Genomic DNA, 21,633 nt, shown 5'->3' with positions numbered 1-21,633 from the left:
ATGCCATTCTTGCTTCAATATGGAACTGAAATTATCTATATATGCCATTGTTGCTTCAGTATGGTGTAGACAGAATCTAGATATACCCCTCCATGTAGGTTTGTGGAGATCATCTTTTTCCACCGACTTGATATGTCATGACCAAATCTTAGTCTTACATACCTTTTTAATTAACATATTCTCAAAGAAGGCCGCGACAAGAAGGTTGTGGATTGGTCAAAATCAATGCAGGCCGCATATATATTTTTACCCTGTGAACGTAGAACAATTGTTCTACGGTATTTTCATTAATATAAAAATATGTACAAAGGAAGTTACAAGGTGTGGATCACCCAATACCAGTTTTAGGAAACATCATCAAAAAATAATGGAACTGTTCAATCCAGTGATCTATCTTGTCGCCCTTGGCTTGTTTTGACCTAAACTTGATAGGCTGGAGCACTTCCTAGCAATGAGGGTAGACTTGGAGTAGTTAACCTTGAGTCCAGTGTATGCAACAAAGTGAAGCAGAGGATTTTTAATGTGCTCCAGTTGTCTACTGTCAGCATTGGCAACCAAGATGGTATCATCAGCATATTGAATGATGGGGTAGTTTGTAAAAGACTGGTGAACCAGTGGTGTCTGGATCAAGTTATTATGCATGGCTTCATTCATCATGGTTTGAAGGAGATCTACAACAATCAAAAAATTGAGAGGTGATAAAGGATCACCTTGTCTTACACCCTTCTTGCATAAAAATTGTTTTCCTGGAACTCCATTAAGGAGTACTGAAGAAAACCCAGTCCCATAGATCATCTTGATCCATTTAATCCATCTTGGTCCAAAACCCTTGTCCTGCATAATCTGAATGATGGTTTCATGGTTAAGCATATCAAATGCTTTTTCAAAGTCTAACTTCAACAAGACCAGTTCCTTTTTGCTCTGGAAGCACTGATGAATGTACTCATAAGACCAAGCAAGGCAGTCCTGGATGCATCTATTATTCAGGAAACCATACTGATTGGTGTGGACCAATTTGAGGATAACTTTCTTTAATCTATTGGCCAGAAGCTTGGTGATGATCTTGAGAGTGCAATTGAGTAGGGATATAGGTCTGAACTCAGATGGGTTGGTTGCAGCATCAACTTTGGGGATTAATGTAATGAAGGAGTAGTTGATGCTTTGAATATTGACATTGCCAGAGTAGAAATCATGAATAAGTCTGTAAAAGTCATTGGCAATAATATCCCAGCATGCTTTGAGGAAAGCTGCATTAAAACCATCTGGGCCAGGTGATTTATCTGAAGGCATATGCATGATCACATCATCAATTTCCTTATTAGTGAAAGGGACTTCTAATTCAGATAGATCAACTGTAGAGTGGAGAAGATCATGTAGGTGGAGTGGGTTATCTGTTGGGATGCAAGTACCCAATCTGTCTTTGAAAGCTCTGAAAAGGATACCGGCTTTGGCCTGGTGATCATGGTGTTCTAGTCCCGTTTCATCCCTGAGCATAGCAATGCAATTATTTCTGTATTTGATTGTTGCTTTTGCTTGGATGTATTTGGTGTTGGCCTCTCCCATCTTGATCTGTCTAATAGTAGCTCTCTGTTTCCTGTAAATTCTCTGATGTTCTAGTAGCTGTGAAGATGGTCTTTTAGTATCCTCCTCCCATTTGACTCCTCTGTGGAGAGTGGTCTGAATTCTTCAAAATAGTCATAGCACAGGATGAGGAAATTTGTTGGCAGGCCGCATATGTATCAATTAAGATAAGAGAATGTGTTCCCTATGTGATAAGCAAAACAAAAAGGGAAAAAAGAAAGAAAAAGAAACAGAAACAGAAAAGCAGAACACGTGTTCCAGATTGGTGGCACTTGCAACATTGTGAGAGAAACAGAAAAGCAGACATAAACTAGAAAAGAAGGAAAATGGTACTTGCAACATTGTGAGAGAGAAACTGAAAAGACCCACGTATGTAAGACAACTAGGCGTGGGACTCCGAGGGCAAGCAACATGTATGACTCGCAAAGGGCCAGATAGAGCTTTTGCGTTAGCAAAGTGCTTAAAACTGGTTTTGGTTACATGCCGGGCTGTAAGTATGACATATGTGTACCTATTAGTAAATCGGGTCATTTTAGTTCTAGATCCATCGATGAGCAAGAGACTTCGTCAATCTATCCACCAGGTCTGGATGTTAAGTGCATAACTGGAAAATGCTCTTGATTTCAAATCTTCACATCTAACTTTACATCTAGATTCAATGACTCCTAAGCAATCTCCTCAAAACTTTGTTAAGCTCAAGGAGTTGACACTCTTTAACTAGTTTTGTCCCCATTGTTTACATATGGTAATAGTATACAGTCGACGGCCTCAAAAGATTAATGCATGCATGATGACGACTTGCGGGGATCTCTTCCTTTATTTATAAATTTTATATCTCATTGTTTACTTATGTATAAGTGAATTCTTTTTAAAGGAGTCCAGAATCCTCGGACTTAGAGTTTCTTGGAGGCATAAAACGCGCCCGAAAGGTAAAGTTACTGTAGCAACTTATAGATCTAACCTTTTTTCCAATACATGATGAACATTTTTATAGTACGCAATTGAACATCTTTTAAATACATGATGAACATATTTTTTCAATACATGGTGAATCTTTTCGAAGTACACGACAAGCATTTTTGAAAAGCAAATGATAACCATTTTAAAAATAAGACAAAACATTTCTCAATCACCATCATTTTTTAACAATATGCTCTTGATTTTGGTTTTTTGAAAAAAACGTGGAACTTTCTCAAAATGCACGATGAAACTGTTTTTAAGCCCGAGGAGCCTTTTTTCTAAAACAGGATGAACACTTCTTACACAATGAACACTGTTTTTTAAATATATGATTGAGACCTTTTAAAACAGAAGGTGGACATTTTTAAGTACATGATAAACATTTTTTGAAACGTAATGAATTTTATTAAGATACGATGATTTGCAAAACAGTATGCACATTTCAAAATAGATGAAAAAAGGAGAACATGAAGAATAGGAAACTGTAAAATATCATTTGATTAAAAAAAAGGAAAAGGAAATAAAATATCATTTTACGACTGGCTATCCTGTAGCATGCATGGATGCATAACAACCTCATAAGATGGATGGATATATAGATTGTCTATATATCTAGCTATGATGCTTAGTTAATTAGTATACATTGCCCAAGTGGCAATAAATAACAAGTATTGCTATGTCATATGGTCGTATGAGGACCACTTGAGGTAGCCTAAAAGAATAATGATGACCATTTTTTAAATATACAACAGGAAATTTTGTAAACATGATGCATATTTTCTGTAAACACGATGACCATTTTTTGTTGAATTTTTGGGACAACGTGACAAGATGAATATTCTTTTTAGCACAATGAACAATTGCTTGTTTGTTTGTTTGTGTGTGTGTGTGTGTGTGTGTGTGTGTGTGTGTGTGTGTGTGTAGTGGGGCGTGGGTACTATTATTGATGATATATTTCATGTATATGTGGATGACAACCCTGCTCAATACGGAGCATCGGTACGGTATGATTTACGTGCGTACCCATATATTATTTTTGTTCTAGGTCTGCCACCGAGTGAGGGACTTAAGCTATCTGGGTTTGAATGTCAAGTGCCACAACTTGAAGATCCTCTTGATCATCATGTTTATATCTCCCAAAATGCTGAAAAGGGCAGCTGCACTTTTTTGTGGAACCGAGCGCATGCATGCCAGTCGTTCGATTTAGGCATGTGCTGATGCATGTGTCTGTTAACAAAACAGATGATGGTGGTGTGTGGGGACCATGCCCGCGTGCATGTGGATAGCCAGCGCCTGTGTGCATACATGTGCTGACGTCACCTACTCATTCTGAATCAATTTTTTCGAAATGCTACATCTTTGAACCAAGTGTCAGAACGAAGAACTGTTTTCACCGTGGGGTTCTCATGACGAGCTCTTCAAACTAGATCCCATAAAGTTAAGCAACTATTTTTCTAAAAAAGTTTGACAAAACATACCCATATGGGATCTAGTTTTGAAGAACTCGTCATGAGAAATCCATCGGATTTGAATTCTGACAATCAATCAAAAGTTATGGCTTTTTAAAATTTTGGAAACATCAAATAAATGTGTGTCAGACAATCTTGACTATTGCTTGGTAGACGAGCATAACGGGGGGAGGCGGCGAGGGTGTAGGTTTTTTCCAAATCAGGTTAACCACGTGAGACAACCAATATAGAAAAAGTTGGACTTTTTAAATATAGAAGGTATCCTCACTATCATCATGGAGCGCATGGGCGCTCTCGAGCCAGCTGCTTAGATCTCAGCTTGACTGGTAGCTGAGATCCAAATCTGTTGCTAAGCTCAAATCTTTGACACACTTCAGTTTCTTCCATGGACTAGGCAGGACAAGATGATGGATCTCTTTTATTTTGCTATTACCTCTTTGTTCAAGTAGGGAGGACGACACTTGCATGTTACAATATGAACCTGTTAGTTTCCTAGTTTCTTACATCTTTGCGTATCAAGTACGCATATATATAAGCAGAAGCATGCGACTAAATCGTAACATGCATACATGATGCATAGCCATCTCTTAGTTATACGTGGCCCCGGTGACTATAAATAGCAACAATTGCTCTATCATACGGGCACCACTTAAGATCGTCTCTTATCTCAAATTCCTTCACATCTGGATCTACTACCATAGCTTATTAAGCTGCCCCTTCCAATTACAATTAATGGCTTCATCAAGTGCAGTTGGGGCGAACCCTCCAGCGACGAATGCCGAGCAGCCTCTGGCGACACAAACACCGGACGGAAGGAGACAAACGCGACACGAACTCGAGCACACTAGTATTTGCTGCGACATACGCCCCGGCGACGAACGCTGTTATCTTTTCCTCACTTTATTCATGACACACATGAACATACATGGGAGACTACACAAGCCTGTAGACTAACTCCGGCTACTACTCATCCTACTAGGTCTACCTCTTCTATGATTAAATAAATACGTAGAGGGGACACACACTCACGCCGGCAACCACACACTTAGCTAACTAATCTCATCCAGCTGACAACCCGCTGGTTACATGCATGATCATCCTCAGGACTCGTGCAGCCTCTCCTCAACAGCCGCATTACCTGGCCATCTAGCTAGCATGCAACTAAGAAACTCGTGTCAAGATTAGTGCTAACAGTTGTGCTGTTGACAATGGGATCACAGGCCGTGGCGACGGCATGCAAGAATTGTGTGCTGCAGTGCAACTCGACATAAGCGGGGCCAACTTCGCCACGGCTGGGCCATGCGCTCAAGACTGCAGCCCGACGCCGGAGTGCATGCAGAGCTGCGTGGCCACCACCCTCCCTAAGTGCACGGACGTCTGCTTGAGCAGCTGCCGTACCGGCTGCCTGGGGTCATGCGACTGCGAAGGTATCTGCAGAAGCGCCTGCAGCCCCATCGCCAACGGGTGCAACACTACCTACGCCAGCTCGCCGTCGTGCAAGGCCTGCAAGGATGGATACACCCTGCAGTGCAACACCTGCTACATCACCTACTGCAACAACAACTGTGTGTGGTTCGTTGGCACGTTGTTAAGCATTCTGCTACTGAGAATCACACCTTAATTACGTGTGATCGACTAGTGAAACCCTGAGCTTAATATTTTTCATTAAGTAATCATAGGAGTGCACATATAAACACACACAGAGTTAAGTAATTTTAATGATATTAAGTTCCTGGAAGGAAATAAGAAAATATAAAGCGGGCACGTAGTTACAGCAAAGAGATTCAATGTTTTGTAGACCAAATATTAGAAACATGCACGTAATCCTACAGACAGATTACATGCTACGTAGTCACGTCGTTGTAATTATTACCGTTGTATGCATACATGGCATCAATCAAAAAAGAAATCGAGTCGTAGGAGGCCACTGCTTAGTTTTTCTGCAATCCACTACCCAATCTCCCCACTGTCTTGCTTAGAGAGATACACTACTTTGAAGAAGCAGAGCTACGACCTGAACCGTCTGGCCTCTGTACACAACATGGCCGGTTGCCACCCATGTTCTTCTTACTTCCACGCGGAACCGAGTTGTCCTCCGAAGAAATACCATACAGGAAATGCGTGCCATTTGGTGAGCTGAAAGATCTACAATGATGACTCATCCACTTTTGTACCCACTATATAACCGCTCATACACTACCAAGGAAAGTCACATTTCATGCACAGTTAAACACAGTACAATGGATGGAGCTTACTGTTCCGAGAGAGCATCCTCTGTGAGAAAGCAAGTTAAGAAGAAGGGAAAGCACCTATCAATAAGTTGCTTAGAAGATCATCCCCATTTGAATCGCAGCAATGCAAACAGTTCAGTAAACCTCCACTCTTATCTAATATATTATATCTAGTATTTGTATATGCAGCAGGAGAACCTGACAATATATGTTTCAAGATGTCCAATTCTTGAAATAGTAAGTTTGGCAATTGGCTTACAAATACAAGACTCACTGGTATGTTCATGGGGCATGCTGCAAGCATCTGTATTGATAGGCCTTCCACGTGAAAAAGACAGCCATGGAGAATCTTCAATGACGTTCGAAGGAGAACCAGCTGACACAGAAGATGAAGCCAAAGAGAAAGCTGCCCATGCGGCTTTGCAATACATCAGTGTAGATTACAATATTTCTATCAATGACCATAACTACAATGACCTTGAAGTCACAAAGGAAAGAATATTTAGGGCAAAATAGAAAGCACAAACAATGATTTTAGCAAAGAGATTCAACAATTCCCCTCATGTGTTGCCAGTTGACATGTATACTCAACGTCCACATAGCGAGGATCCAATCATCACATACACATGAGCATATCCGCATGTCGGGCATGTCCAGGAATTTGGCAACGCTCAGTACCATTTTATTACAGGCACTAATCCTGCAGGAGGTTATACCAGGATGATCCGATCCAGCAAAAACTTCTTGCACCATCTTATCATAGTGTGTTTGTATCTGCATGTACAGCTCACTATGTATGGTGAGTTGTATATGGTATCAATAAGTAGTTCTTGTTTGTGTCCATTCATATGCATGGTTATAGCAAACCTACTTCTTTGTCATGTTTAGCTTTTTTATGTACCGTTGTGCCTCTCTTTAATTGATAGGTGAATGACTATTCATTACCCTATTGCTTCGACCATAGTCTACATAGTCGCGACTGATCGACGGGCGCGGCGTGTCGCGGTGCGGGCTAAGCTAGTATTATTGTAAGGATCTACTATGATATTTGGTAGACATCCTGAACCTACGTATTTGGCGAGTGCACTGGGTTGAGCGCAGTTAATCCCCGAGTGCACACCTGTTTAAAGACCTGGTCGTTTGTATGCAAAATCATTATGTAACTTTTAGCTATTATAAATCGAGTGTGTGCTGAGAAAACAATCTGATTACGACTCGACCAGGTCTTGGCTGGATGATCTAGGCCAAATTGTGGGCATATTCTATCTGAATATTGTCTCTGGCAGTGTGCTTTGGTAATGTGCAGCATAATTGAGGAATTATTGTTAGATGCCAAGTGTCCTAATTCATTTGACGAGTGACTCAAGTTCACCCCCCCCCCCCCCCACCCCCCAATGGGGACGGACACATTCAAATTGCATGCCCTGACTTGTGGTCCATATGACGAACTATACAAAACAGACAAACATTGTGCATCCGGTACGAAATGCCTATCCGCAAACAGCCGTCAACGGTGCGCCCCACAAATGTTTCTGCCCGTTTCTGACACCATACGTACAGACACCTGTTATTGTGTATTTCATGTTTGTTTTGTCCCATATAGCAAAATCAATAATGCATAGCACAAATTCCAAAGCTCATCTAAATAACACAGATATCAGGATCAACTAGACTCGGGAGCCAAAATGCCCCACCCATTTCCTGTGCACTACTTTATTTTTCTTTATTGTTCAAAAAAAACTTCCTTATCTGTGAATCTTACCATTGGACCACCCTAAAATTCAGTTTAATTCTTAATTGGCCCACCCGACCACACACCTTAATTCTTCTTTCTGCCTTTCCTTTGTTTTCAGTATAAGCAACCAATGTCTAGCCCAGAGCTGCAGCTAAGGGGTTAGGCACTGGTCGGCAGGCCACGGTGGATCTAGAGAGCCACAACCGGAGGAGACGGCGGCGAAGATGGGCAGGGCCGCAGGCAGGATGCCTATCTACTTAGTAGTATAGTTTCCTTCCCGATTAGTTTTAGGGCCGGTACTTTTTTCTAAACATTGGATTGTATGAAAGCTCACACACATAAATAGTATCACACGTGTCACATGGCATATGTGGTAAGCTATCAAACAAAAATAAAATAAAGTATCACATGTGACGTAAGACTCGTGACATATGACACGTGACGTAAGATTTATGACGGCTGTATGGAATAACCGATTGTGCAGACCAGATTTTTGTGACGTTCTCATAAAAAAATCAAGAGGGAATAAGAATGTGATGGATGTACGAAACGAGCTCTTATTGGCTATATTATGTTCGCAGAATATTTTCTTGTCGGTTGTGTAAATGATGCAAAGAATTGTGAGCTACGCATGAATGAGGGCATGTTACACGTGAATGTGATGTTGCTATCAAAGTATGACGTTGGAAATAAACAAGAATAGCTAAGCTAGCGCTATTGTGTGGACTGAGTCGTCAGCTGACGCATGTAAGACTCAACACTGCCATTCCAATTATATTAGCTCAGTGCTTCCAGCTTGTACATTTCTATAAGTAACACTATGTACTATACATAGACAATCGGCATATATATATATAGGAATCCACCGTTGATCTTAAAGTACGTTTATCGAGTCGTGTGTTTTGTCTTATATATCTCCCCCAGAATCCTAATGGGCTAGCCGAGTTTCAAACAAACCCGTTAGCAAGTTACTACTCCCTCCGTTTCAAAATATAAGTCTTTTTAGAGATTCTAATATGGACTACATAAGCAGCTAAATGAGCAAATCTACACTCTAAAATACGTCTATATTCATCCATATGCAGTTCATAGTTAAATCTCTAAAAGACTTATATTTAGGAATAGAGGGAGTAGATTGAATTTATGTTTTTTAAGATATTTTAGATGACCTTATCCTGTGGAGTCTGTTGCGATCATATACTTTTCAAAATTTGAGCAATGCTTATCCTCATACCATCCAAAGGAACGAACCAATAACCATCATGAATTTTGCTATATTTTACCTACAATGTGGCTATCATTTTCTTGTTTCGGAGGAGATCTCCACCACCTGGTGTGTCCAATTTTCTCCCAGGAGATCCGGTGGTTAAGCCGTCAGACTGATCGGCTTGTCAAGATGTCAGCAAAGAATCAAAGCTCTCATCATGGCATGGAGTTGAAGTAGCTATCACAAAGATATGAGATGATTCAAAGCAAAATATTGATTAAAAGCTATCCAACTAACGAGTACTTGAAATTCATTCTTAACCAGTGCTTTGCAGTGCTTTTGTATATGTAGCATTCTGCACTACGGATGTGTGCATCACATGATGCATGGGTCCCTTCTGAAACAAAAAATATTGTACATATGGCTGGACAAAATAACAGAAGCGATTAAAGACCGCATCAGGGCAAGTTGTCAAATTACACGCTACCACCACCATATGAGCTAGTATATTCACGTGCATACCTGTATGAGGATATTGTAATTGTAATACTCCTCCTTCAGTCCTAGGCCCGTCGGCGCCCCCATCACATTGATCCCCACCATTTCTCGTATATATATATACCTGAGCATATCCGCCACATAGCAGAAGCACGGCTTGCCAACCAATTCAAACAGTGCACCACAACTATGGAGCATCACTCAGCCCTAAGGCATATAGCCTTCCTCCTCCTCCTCCCTCTCCTGGCCAGCATACATTACGGTCAGGCCAACCCTGGTCCTCGCTTGATCCATTCCATCTTCAGCTTCGGCGACTCATATGCCGACACCGGCAACTTTGTCAAGCTCGCTGCACCTGTGTTTCCGGTCATCCCTTTCAGCAACCTCCCCTACGGGGAGACCTTCTTCGGTCGCCCCACCGGCCGAGCCTCCAATGGCCGCATCATCATGGACTTTATTGGTATTTATACTTATGCTTCTGTCCTTTGTCTCGAGTTAGCTAGCTTTCAGTTTTTGTTAGAGAGTATGCTATAGATAGAAGGTAGTGTCTAATGTCTACCATGTATCAATGTTTGGACTTATGATTGATCAATCAACTTGGCAGCCGAGGAGTTCGGGCTCCCTTTCATCCCCCCAATTCTCGGTGAAGAAAATAACTTCACTCATGGATCAAATTTCGCTGTCGTCGGTGCTACCGCACTCGACCTAGCCTACTTCCATGAGAAGAACATCACTAGTGTGCCCCCTTTCAACAGCTCCTTGAGCGTGCAGCTCGACTGGTTCCAGAGCCTCAAGCCCACCTTGTGCTCAACACCACAAGGTAACAACTCCACTCAGTTATATGTTTATATTTCATGCATGATGTAGTCTGGATTGAATGACAAATTGGCAATTAAATTCTGTTTTATCGATCTTCAGGTTGCAGAGACTATTTCAGGGGATCCCTCTTCTTTATGGGAGAGTTCGGAGGGAACGACTACACCTTCATCATGGCCTCCGGCAAAACCTTTGGCTTGGTATACGTGTGAGACGTCGTACAAGCCATCTCAGAAGGCGTTGAGGTACGACCAATTGTTTTGTCCCGGGCCAGGAAGACCAATTATATATATTACAAAATTAATTAACTTGCTGCTTGGTTTAATTTTCTCACACCAAGCCTAAGCGAAATGCTTGCCTTTGTTGTTTTGTTTTGCATGCAGCAACTAGTTAAGGAGGGAGGCAGGTACGTGGTGGTGCCTGGGCAACCGCCAATGGGGTGCATTCCCATCGTCCTGACCTTGTACGCCAGCCCTAACAAGACGCACTACGACCGCCGGGGGTGCCTGATAAAATACAATGCTCTAGCACGGTACCACAACAGACTGCTGGTGGCGGCCGTGTATCGGCTCCGGATCAAGTACCCCGCAGCCAAGATCGTCTATGGTGACTACTACACGCCAGTGATAGAGCTTCTCAACGAACCAACAAGATACGGTAAGCTAAAACAGATGATATATTGAATGACAAAACACAATTTTTTGTAGTTGCTGATTCAGGGACGTCGCAGGGTTTAGTGCTTCGTCGGGGCTCCACGTATGCTGTGGTGCCGGTGGGCCGTATAACTACAACATGACTGCGGCTTGCGGATTACCTGGCGTGAGCGCATGCACTAACCCTGCCACGCACATCAACTGGGACGGCATCCACCTCACGGAGTCTGCATATAGGCTCATCGCCACCGGTTGGCTCTTGGGGCCCTTACGCACACTCACACTCGCGCCTATTCTCAATGCTATGTCAGGATCTCTAGATCTCAAGACATCTTCAATCTTATAAATCAACACCATGAGTTACGCTATCTAGCTCCCGAGTAGGAGCACTAGCTAGCTGCAACCAACGGCGCCACCGGTTGTCTCTTGAAGCTCTATCCCTACGGCTACAACCTTTATTCTGCATGCATGCTACTTGTTTAATAAACAAGCTCCACACTTCCTAGCTAAAGTGTGTGTGTTCTTATGGTTATAATAGTGTGACACATACATAATCTCGGCTCAAGTATAAATTAAAGCAGTATGGTATATGTATACCCTGAATTCATGTCTGCCATTTCCTTTCGATATGACAATCTGAAGGATATCCTTTCATGTATGCCTTCGATAGTACTACTGGGGGTGATTTGTTCTTATGGGGAGGGCAGGCCAACTGTGAAAAATGCATTTCTGGTGGCTAGCCCGTAGGCTTCCTTCCTCTATTAAAATGGATTTGTTGTAAACTGCTGTATGCCTTTGAACGATTTGAAAAATTAATTAATTAATGTCTGTACTCGTTCTAGGTTGTTCTAGTTTTTCACTTCTCTGTGACGGAGGAATGAGACAAGCAGCCATGCGTGATTATTTGCCAAATATTTCGTTCATGTATATAATACTGTGACCAGATGCACAACAAACAAGTCGTACTCTTCCTTGGTGACTTGCCAAACTTAATTTACTAGTAGCAAGTAAGTATTCCTAGATGGAGATAATTAATCCATCCACCCCTCACTCTCAAAGGGCACGGGAACATACACATAAGCACTGTTTAAGATATCTTCCGATATTCCGATAAATCGGCCGATTTATCGCTTACCGGTGTCTGACCGATAAGATAAATCGGCCGATATGCCGATAAACTGGCCGATTTACCCCTTATCTTGGGTCGACCGATAAGCTACCGATAAGTGATATCCCCAACATTGCACATAAGTAATCAAAATCTCTTTATTGAGTTGATATATATTTACCACAAACATTTTGGATGCTTTGCTTAATAAAGGCCGGGGTTAATGCTCCTTTTCTTAAAGAAAAACACATGCATAGTACCATCTTAGCGAGTAGTGGCAGCGTCCATCACTCGGCATCTCTGCCTTTAGCTTGGAAGATGGCACGCTGCAACCAATAATCAATTAATCAATACCACACACTAGAGTGAACCCATGAGAACTATATAGAGCTTTCGTATACATAGATAATTCAGACCAAAGTCGGACCAAATGGACTTATTAGGGCATCTCTATCAGATCCCCTAAAAATCAAATTTGAGGAGCATGTCGGAATCGTGATTCTGTATCGGATTAGAGTTCCGATGGTAGGATCGCAAATCATAAAATCCTAACTACCAGGATCATAGAAACGTAGGTTTTATGAAAACACATAGGATCAAATGGGTTTGTTTGGAATATAAAGTCGTAGAATTGTACAACAGAATCACAATTTAGATAACCTTGGCCGAGGCTATATGGGCACGCCACCCTCTTTCTGGGGTGCGGCCAGCATCACGCCGGCGCCCATGGATAGGCCACGGAGCAGGCACATCACGTATCGCTCATCAACTGAGGCGTCCTTCCAACCGATGGAGTATTCGGCTTGGCAGCCGTCGCAGAAGACGGCCCACACGTACTCCTCCACGAGACGCAACGCATGCTGCGGGTGTCGCTCTTCAGTGTGAACTTCACCACGCCGGACACGATCTCCCTGTGTAGCACGCTCGTCACCATGGGTAGCTCGATGAGGAACACTGGCGGCGCGCGGGTATCCTCGTGGATGGACAGGTTCACGCAGTGGTGCCGGTGCCCAAATAGTGTCACCGTAGTCGTGTGATCTGCGAGGAGCGTTGGGTTGTTGTGTGGACCCAACAACCCCACCGTCCTACACCCCGGTGAGAGCATCGACATGAACATGAATAGCTTGAAGATCCCTCCATGACTGCCTCCTTTGATGCTGGCGCTATCCTGGGTCTTCGTCGGTGCCCGTTGGTGGACGGACGTCGACGGAGCAACGGCCAGAGACTATGGCCGAGGATGAAAGATGACATCGACGAATCATATAGAACCTAGCTAGCAAGGTCGATCGCACGGTACTGGAGTGAGGTTTTCTCTTATGCAAAGGGGCTTCCCTTCCCGTGCCGATATCTAGCAAGCCATAGGGCTGGCGGAATGAACGGGATGGTGGTCGGGCTACATCGACGTTTCTGCCATAACTATCTAACGTCCATGATCGCAAGACATATGCATTTTGTCCAATATGTGCGAACAGTGCGCTCCTAGGCTAAGTGTTCGATGAATTGCACTGACCAAATGTCAGTTCTGAAGATTAAAATTTTAGGGGGGGTTGTTGCGGAATATGATTTCCCTAAAAAAATAGTAAAATGCATTTGGGAGCACCAGGAAAGTAGTAAAAATAGTAATATGGGATGGGCCACAATTTTGATAGTTTTAGTATAGAATAGGAGATCTACAAGAGATGCCCTTATATCCTTATCATCCGGACAAATCATCATTTACTGAACAACCCTAGCCTCCCGCGACTCCGCTGGCGGCCGCCGCCGCCGCCGCCACTGCGCAGCCCCCTCCGCCGCCCTCGCCCATGGCCCCCGTAGCCCCCGCCGCCTCCCCCGCCGCCGCCCCTCCCCCTCCCCCTCCCAGCCCGGCCGGGGATGAAGGCCCTGACCCGGATCCCGACTAGCGCTCCTCTCCGGCGGTCGTTCTTTTCGCCCCTGCTGTTCCGGCCCCGGCGCCGGCCGCTCAGGCCCCTGCTGCTCCGGCACCGGCGCCGGCCGCTCCGGCCCCTGCGGCTCCGACCCCGGCGCCGGCCGCTCCGGCCCCTGCTGCTCCGGCACCGGCGCCGGCCGCTCCGGCCCCTGCGGCTCCGACCCCGGCGCCCGCCGCTCTGGCCCCGGCCGCCCCGGACCTGGCCGCTCCGGCCCCTGTGGCTCCGACCCCGGCGCCCGCCGCTCTGGCCCCGGCCGCCCCGGCTTGGGTGGAGGTTGGGAGACGGCGCCGCCCGAGCCTGGAGAAGGTGGCTGCTCCCCCTCCCAGGAAGGATGCTGGACTGCCTCGCACTTTCAAGCAGAGGACTTTCGGCCTCTGCTTTCGGTGCTTGGCGTCGGACCACTTCGTCGCGGGCTGCCGCGGCCCTGTCCGGTGCTTGGGATGTGGCCACTCCGGCCATCGCGAGCGGGAGTGCTTGGCACGGCATCCTGCCGGTTCAGAACCTCGCCGTCCCCCCTCGCGCCTACCGGGCCTCGTCAGCGGCCTCCCCCTGCAGCGGATCGCCTCCAGCCCCACTTCATCGACCTGGTCGCACTTGGGCTTCGGTGGTTTCTCATCAAGACAGCCCTGTGACTGATGGTGTCGTGCCGGCGGCTGTCCCCGGCGTGCCTCCTGCTGTTTTGGAGCCCTTGCGGCCTCTCCTTGCAGCTCAGGCGGAGGCGCTCGGCGCTGAGTTACAGGCCTTGTTCGCTGCTCGTCTTGAGGTGCTGTTCAAGCCTCTTCAAGACTTGGTTGCTGCTGTGGAGAGTTGGACTGCTCAAGTCTCAAGCCTATGGGAACCTATGGAAGCTATCGGGGGCAGCCAAGACCTTGCCAATGTTGAATCTGCTCCTCCTGCTGTGGCCGTTGGTGAGGATTGCAGTGCGCTTGTTGTGGCTGGCTGCTCAGCTGAGTTGAGTGAGAAGGCTCAGTCCGTTGATGATCCGCCTGCCTTGGAAAAGGTCATGCTCGAGGATGATCCTCCTGACTTGGCTTCTGTCCTACCCGGGATGTCGACACTGGAGGAGCCGAAGGTTTCCAGTGCTCCTTGCACCGGGAAGCCTTCAAAGGAGCTGATCCAGATGGGTGCAGATGAGCCTCTTGGGAGAGCCTCCTCTCCGTGGGGGGAGTTCCTCGAAGAGCTTGCTCTCACTGTGTCGAGCTCGCCGCAAGTTTTGCAGGTGGGAGAGGCTGCCCCTTCTCTCTTTGAGCGACGAAGCTGCCGTTTGGACAAGAAAACAAAGATTGCGACATTCCTGTAGCCAAGCGCGCGGAGTATAGGCGGGCGGAGGCCTTTGGAGAGGTTCCAACACTCAAGAGCAAAGGAAAAGCATCTGAGGAAGACCTGAATGAGAAGATGCAACACTATCTACAGATGTACAAGAAGGAACACACGCCCAAGGTGATCGAGGCAGTGCGCGCATTAGTTCAGGCCAATGCTTACCACTTCTGTTGCCAGGGTGCACTTCGGTGTGCTGCCATTGTAGAGAGTTTGTGGGTGTTTGCGGAGTTCGTCTTTGTTGGATACAAGGCATGGCCTCCGTTCCTAGGTCTGGGGGCTCTTGTTTCCGGCACAGATGATGTGCCATGAGTTGTTGGGTGTGGTTTTTTGCCGGTTTCCCATATTAACCGCGTGTTGTATGGTTTTCGGGTCCGGTTTCCCTATTAACTGGACCATTTTCCCTCTTCTATAATGCAAAGGCAGAGCACCTGCCGTTCACGCTCAAAATACATATCAAAAAACAATTACTGAGTTGCTTGGTGTTGACGATGCTTGGGAAGGCAGGCGGTGGTGCCGCCTTCTCGTACAGGAAGTGCTCCATCGTGTTTGGATTGCCCCACGCTCGTTGCCCCTTGATCTTACCCATGCTTGCACCACCAGATAATCAACAATTGCTTCTCTCAAAAAAAAAAAATCAACAATTGCTCCATCTGATGGTGCATCCGAGACACTCCAGGTTGATCAGGTTGTACGTTTTCTTGTCAAGCACCGGGTGCCCCTTTTTTTTAAATGGAGGAAGACCCCCGGCCTCTGCATCTGGACGATGCATATGGCCATTTTATTAATTATTGACACAAGACCTTACAAAGTCATACATCAGTAAGACTAAAGCCACCGTCTAAGCAACATCTGTCGCTACTCCTATCCAGTTGATGAAGGGGCGCAGATAGTCTAGGTCTACTACCCAACGGACCTCGCAGCCAAACCTAACATCTAAGACCTGAGGTCCCCATCAGGACGCCTGCCGGGTATGGGCACCCACCAGTCCGGCGTGCTCCTCAACCAGAACGCCTGCCGGTATGAGGCCGCCACAGCCACCTGCCATCAATCCATCTTCAGAGCTATACTGCTGCATCAACCTTGCCCGGTCTCGCTGCCGTCGACGCCACCATGGCACCAGACAGCTCCACCGCCCTGCGCTCGTCCATCCAGCCGCATCCATCATCGATATGTAGCCGCACCATGCCGCCAAAATCATCGTCATCGACGCGGAAGATACAACGCCGCACCACCTGGCAACCTCCACACCGTTGCCACTGCTGGAGGTACTCGGAGCCCACCATCCACATCATCTCTCCCCCGAACAGCAGGTCCTCCCAAGACGGCGCCTCCATGGAGGATATGACGCGTAGGACGCCGCTGCCGCCCAATCCAGAATGAATTTTGGACTTTCGTCCGGGATGGGTTCGGAGGTGGATAGGAGAGACCTCTGCTTCGCCTCCATGGAGGATAACGGCGTTGAGTGACGTCGCCGATGCCGGGCCAGCCTAGCTGACCAAAGTTTCCTCCGGTCCCCGTCCTATGCCACAAATCCTCCGCCTGCTCCGGATCCGGCGACAAGCCACGATCCAAAACCTGCGAAGATGGAAGATCCATGGGGCTCGACCCACCGGAAAGGAGGATCGAGAAGAACCCATTGTAGATCTCCAGACGCCGAAACCAGCAGTCCGACGTTGCCAGTGACGACCAACATCACCCCGCGGCGGCCGACGGAGTCCGAAGCCAGGATCCAGATGGATCCGATCCGGATCCGGCGACACCCGCGACCACCGGGCAGTTCCAACGCAGCCACCACCTCGCGACTCGCAGACCGCCACCACGGCGCCGCACGACGTCGCCGGGAGACCCGCCGCCGCGCCGCCGAACCCCACGTTAGCCCGGCGCTCCTCTCATCCCCACTGTCCCGCACCAGCCAGAACGAGATGGATGGGAAGAAGCCCCGCCGCCGCCCAGCCGGCCAGGCTTCGCCCGGCGGTGTTGCGGACGGCGGCGAGGAGGGAGAGGGGCAGAGGAAAGTGCGAGGAGCGGCGGCTAGGGTTTCCCCTCGGGTCGCCCGCGGGGGCGACGCGAGGGGGCGAGGAAACCCAATAGCAAGACCTACCACCATCATCAGAAACCAGATATTTTCTATCCATGCTTCTTTTTTTTGAAATTGCAATGTCAATGCATGTGTGCATATCCTATACAACGTCAGCGTCCATGAGGACTTCTTCCTTGTTGGGTACCCTCTTCCATGTCACGGGCTGCTCGCGGTTGGTTTTCAGGAATTGCCCATACGCCGCTGCCATATGTACGTATAAAATGCAAAACAGATACATAAGTAGCTGACGCCCATGCATGCTCTGATGATTCTGCACATGCATTGTAGCTATGCGCCCCTCCTTCGTCGATCCCTATATAAGTACCTAACCCGTGGTGTACATTTCTCATTCAGCAACCACCTTGTAGTAGCAGCTATAGCTGATTAAGCAGTACCAGCAGTGAGTAGCAGTAGCTAGCCAGGTGTGTGGGCCTGCCTGTGGTCACCGGACTTCTTCTCCTAGCGGCTGCTGTTGCGGCGGAGGAGCGGCCGACCAACTGTCGCCCAATGCCCTCCGTACAACATGTTAGATAAAAATGAGAATAAACGAGACACGAGAGACACGGATTTTTACGTGAAAACTCTTGCGGGAGAAAACCACGAACGTACGAAAGCGCAATCAATATGATAAAGGAGTATTACAAACACAAGATGCCAGGCCATCGTTAGGTGCGACTACATGGGGTATATATGAGGCGGATACATAAGAGTCCTTGGAGGACAAGTAAAAGAGTTGTACTCGTACGCGTCGGTACCAACGCAAAGACCCACATCGTTTGTACTACGAGTCTACGACTATTCCAACACGGTACTAGAATTTGGATCATTAAGGACAGTATAACAGAGTCTAAACAGAGCACTCTCACGCCTTCATCCTCCTGGGCCGTTCGATTTTGTGACTGGGTCGTTCCTGGCCGTGCGATCAACTTTTGCCTGCTGTCCTGAGGGCAGCTGCCGATAATTCTAAACACACGGACGTTTACAGGGGTATTACGGGGTCTTCCTTCTAACTAATCTCAGCCCTCCCCCCCTGATTTTCAGGTGGGGGTGGGCCCCTTCACCTGATTTAATCCAATCAAAAGATCCCATGTATGCCCCTCCGTTGATCCCGAAATATCCCGTCCGTGTGTGTAGCATTGCTCGGCAGCTGCTCCGGTATAAAAATTGCAAGATGCTCATTGATTTGGGTTACGGGTCCGTAATCCAGTAGCGTGCCACCCGTCCACCCCATGGTAGTTCGCTCATCCCTCTGCCGGTGCCCCCTCTTTCGTTCAAGACATAAAACCCTAACCGCGCTGGCGGCAGCGGCAACAAGCCGGCGATGCTTCCCCTATACTCGGTGCGATTGAACGAGGATTCCAATTTCAGCTGGTCGAGGCGATCGTGCGTCATGGGCCATTAGCCATCTCCATACGGATGCATCGCGGCTCTGGCGGCGGCAGTGGCACGGCAAACGACACCCCATCCTACCTATATCCGGCAACAGTGGATCAACGTCGCGGCAGCGCACACGCCCCCTGCTCCACATTTTGGTGACGCGATGTCTTCCTCGTCCATCAGAGATTCATCGGCACTGCCTTGTCCAGAGGACCCCGGATGCCGTCGTTGACCAGTTCATATCAACTAGCACGATATCCCGGCGCCTTTCCAAGGGAGCCGCACCAAGCTCGCTTCCCAGCGTCACGACTCCGCCCCAAACCCGACTCCCTCCTTTGAAGAGAAGGACGCCTTGTCTCCTTCGCCTCCAAGACGACCTTGCATGCGTTGGGATGGGACGCTCGACGTGCGTCCCCAATACTTCCATGTTTCTATGGCCGTCACCTCTCTCCAATTGAGGTTCCCCGTTTATTCCCTACCCCTCTCTCTCTCTCCCTCTCTCCCTCTCTCTCCAAAGATTCACCGTCTGACCAACAGAATTTTATTCATGTCATTCGTCCACCCTAACGCGGTTGAGAGATCAGACGGCGCATGGACTGGCGGCAGTGGGATGCCTTCTCACCTCTCCATGCACGACAGTATTGGCAAGATGATACAGGCAATAAGTATATGGGGGCTAAAATTGCTGCTCTGCTGATTCAAATGAGCACGAACATATTGCCACCCTACATGGCTACAACCTACATGTACTGTGCATCTGCTGCACATTTTGTTTCTTTTTCAAGAAATTTGTTTCTTGTTCAAAAAACAATGAGAGGATCTTACATACTCCCTCCGTAAAGAAATATAAGAGCGTTAGATCACTAAAGTAGTGATCTAAACGCTCTTATATTTCTTTACAGAGGGAGTATCATTTTACCTCAGTTGTGCTTGAGTGACAAAGGATTGGGGCTACCTAGAGTTATCGCAGCACTTCTTTTAGTGACTATTGAATACTGCTGGTCAGACCTCGTGTGTCTTATACATGATTTGGAGTTACATCCAGTACAATTGGTTGAAAACGAGTGACAAGAACACATCCCTCTGTTTGTCATGTTTCTTTATTTGATGATAACTTATATGATTTGGACTCTCTGACCTTATTCACATCGACAACGTGATCATTATTGCTGACCTTGAAGTTTTGGGGGAGAAAGTTGAAGTTCTTGTTAGCATCGTATCATAGTGGCCCGGAATATTATTCTTTTAAGAACTTACACATTCATCTTGGTTCTTGTATATAAATTCACAGGGGTGATGTGCACGGCGTTCATGCTGCGGGCAGTGCTGCACCTGATCATGGTGCTGGGGACACCGACGCCGATGCTGACGGGCCGCACTGGCACACCCTCGCCATCAATATTGTCATCACCTTCAACATGATGATCGTCAGCTGCACCGTCGCTAAGGACTCGAGGTTGGTAGGTTCACTAATCTGCCACAGATCCCCTGTTTTGATTTCTTAATTTTACAGTCCTAAAAGGTAACTCTGTTTTAGATTTAATACAGCTCGGTTCTTCTTGGTTTTGGGTACTCTTGGTGGGCATCCTCTTCTTCTACATGGTGCTCAAGCAACTGCATAAGGAGGTCGGGTATCTTGGATTGGATGTGATGGAGGACGCTGCACAAGAGAGGTCATGTTTGGACGACATTTAAATTTTGACATGCCATGCTACTGCATGAACTACCTCCTGGCCAGGTAACAGTTACTACAATAGAAATCTTGAATGCATAAGCAACGCTAGCACAAGAGTTTAGGGAAAAGGTTGTGTGTATACAGAGTTTCTGGTTTTTTTGGCTTCGCGTATTCTCAGGTGGTTACCTGTCCAAGCAAAAGGAACAAATTGTGGAAAAAGATAAGAAATTACTAGATATTATATGCACTTGAATTAAAACACTAGCTGTTGAAATATTAGTCTAACAAGTGTGCATATTCATTGTTTTGTGTATTCTGATGCACCATGGTTATCAGTTTATCATTTAGTTGCACTTGATGTTTAAGTGATATATAAACACCAATACAACTTTCTTAATCAAGCCGATCAAATTTCTACGTTTGCACCTTTTCTCCGAACCATTTTGATAAATTCTCCCGAAGAATAGAACTAACATGATTTTATTCTCAGTTCTTCAGACTCAACTAGCAAGGAAGAAATGTTCTTCAAGCATAGAACTAAGTATATTTGCTTTTGCTCATGAAACCTTATATTACTATATAAATTCCTATCATTACACCGGATAAATAGATGGACGCGGTAAACGCGCGTCAACCGCTGCCGGTTTGGCCGCACGCCTCTCCATCTTGATCTTGCTGACATCAGACGCGGAGTGCGCGGCCTACTGCCAAAAGCATGCCCGAGATTTGCCAGTAAAATACAGAGCCTGCTTGCTCATGTGCAAATCTGGGCCCGATCAAAATGCCAAGAACGACAAGATCCTCCTCCAGATCAACGAGAAGAAGCAGCAAGAGGGTGGTAGTCCAGTTTGGTACCAGCGACTGTGACGAGTGAGGAAATATAACAGACTTTTTCGAAAAAAGGCGTTTTATATTACTTAAAGAGATTTAAGCATTGTATCCGACCTCCGCATAACTAAGAAACACACAGCTAAACAAGGTTCTCTCACACAAAC

The 21,633-nt window shown here is 46.5% G+C and overlaps 1 protein-coding gene and 1 pseudogene across 1 annotated transcript; one reads left to right on the top strand and one right to left on the bottom strand.

The window, feature by feature from the left end:
• The first annotated feature begins 9,870 nt into the window (after positions 1 to 9,870).
• On the top strand, positions 9,871 to 11,496 carry LOC123141139 (GDSL esterase/lipase At5g45910). Its single transcript, XM_044560364.1, has 5 exons — positions 9,871 to 10,141; positions 10,286 to 10,501; positions 10,600 to 10,697; positions 10,881 to 11,154; positions 11,228 to 11,496. The coding sequence occupies exons 1-5, from the start codon at positions 9,871 to 9,873 to the stop codon at positions 11,494 to 11,496; spliced, it is 1,128 nt and encodes a 375-aa protein (XP_044416299.1).
• Positions 11,497 to 12,929: 1,433 nt separating this feature from the next.
• Positions 12,930 to 13,509, bottom strand: LOC123146418 (uncharacterized; annotated as a pseudogene).
• Positions 13,510 to 21,633: the final 8,124 nt, after the last annotated feature.

The sequence above is a fragment of the Triticum aestivum genome, chromosome 6D (genome assembly GCF_018294505.1).
Source record: "Triticum aestivum cultivar Chinese Spring chromosome 6D, IWGSC CS RefSeq v2.1, whole genome shotgun sequence".
NCBI classification, from domain to species: Eukaryota; Viridiplantae; Streptophyta; class Magnoliopsida; order Poales; family Poaceae; genus Triticum; species Triticum aestivum.
The sequence above is the reverse complement of the archived record's forward strand: the minus strand, read 5'-3'. Positions and strand labels throughout refer to the sequence as shown.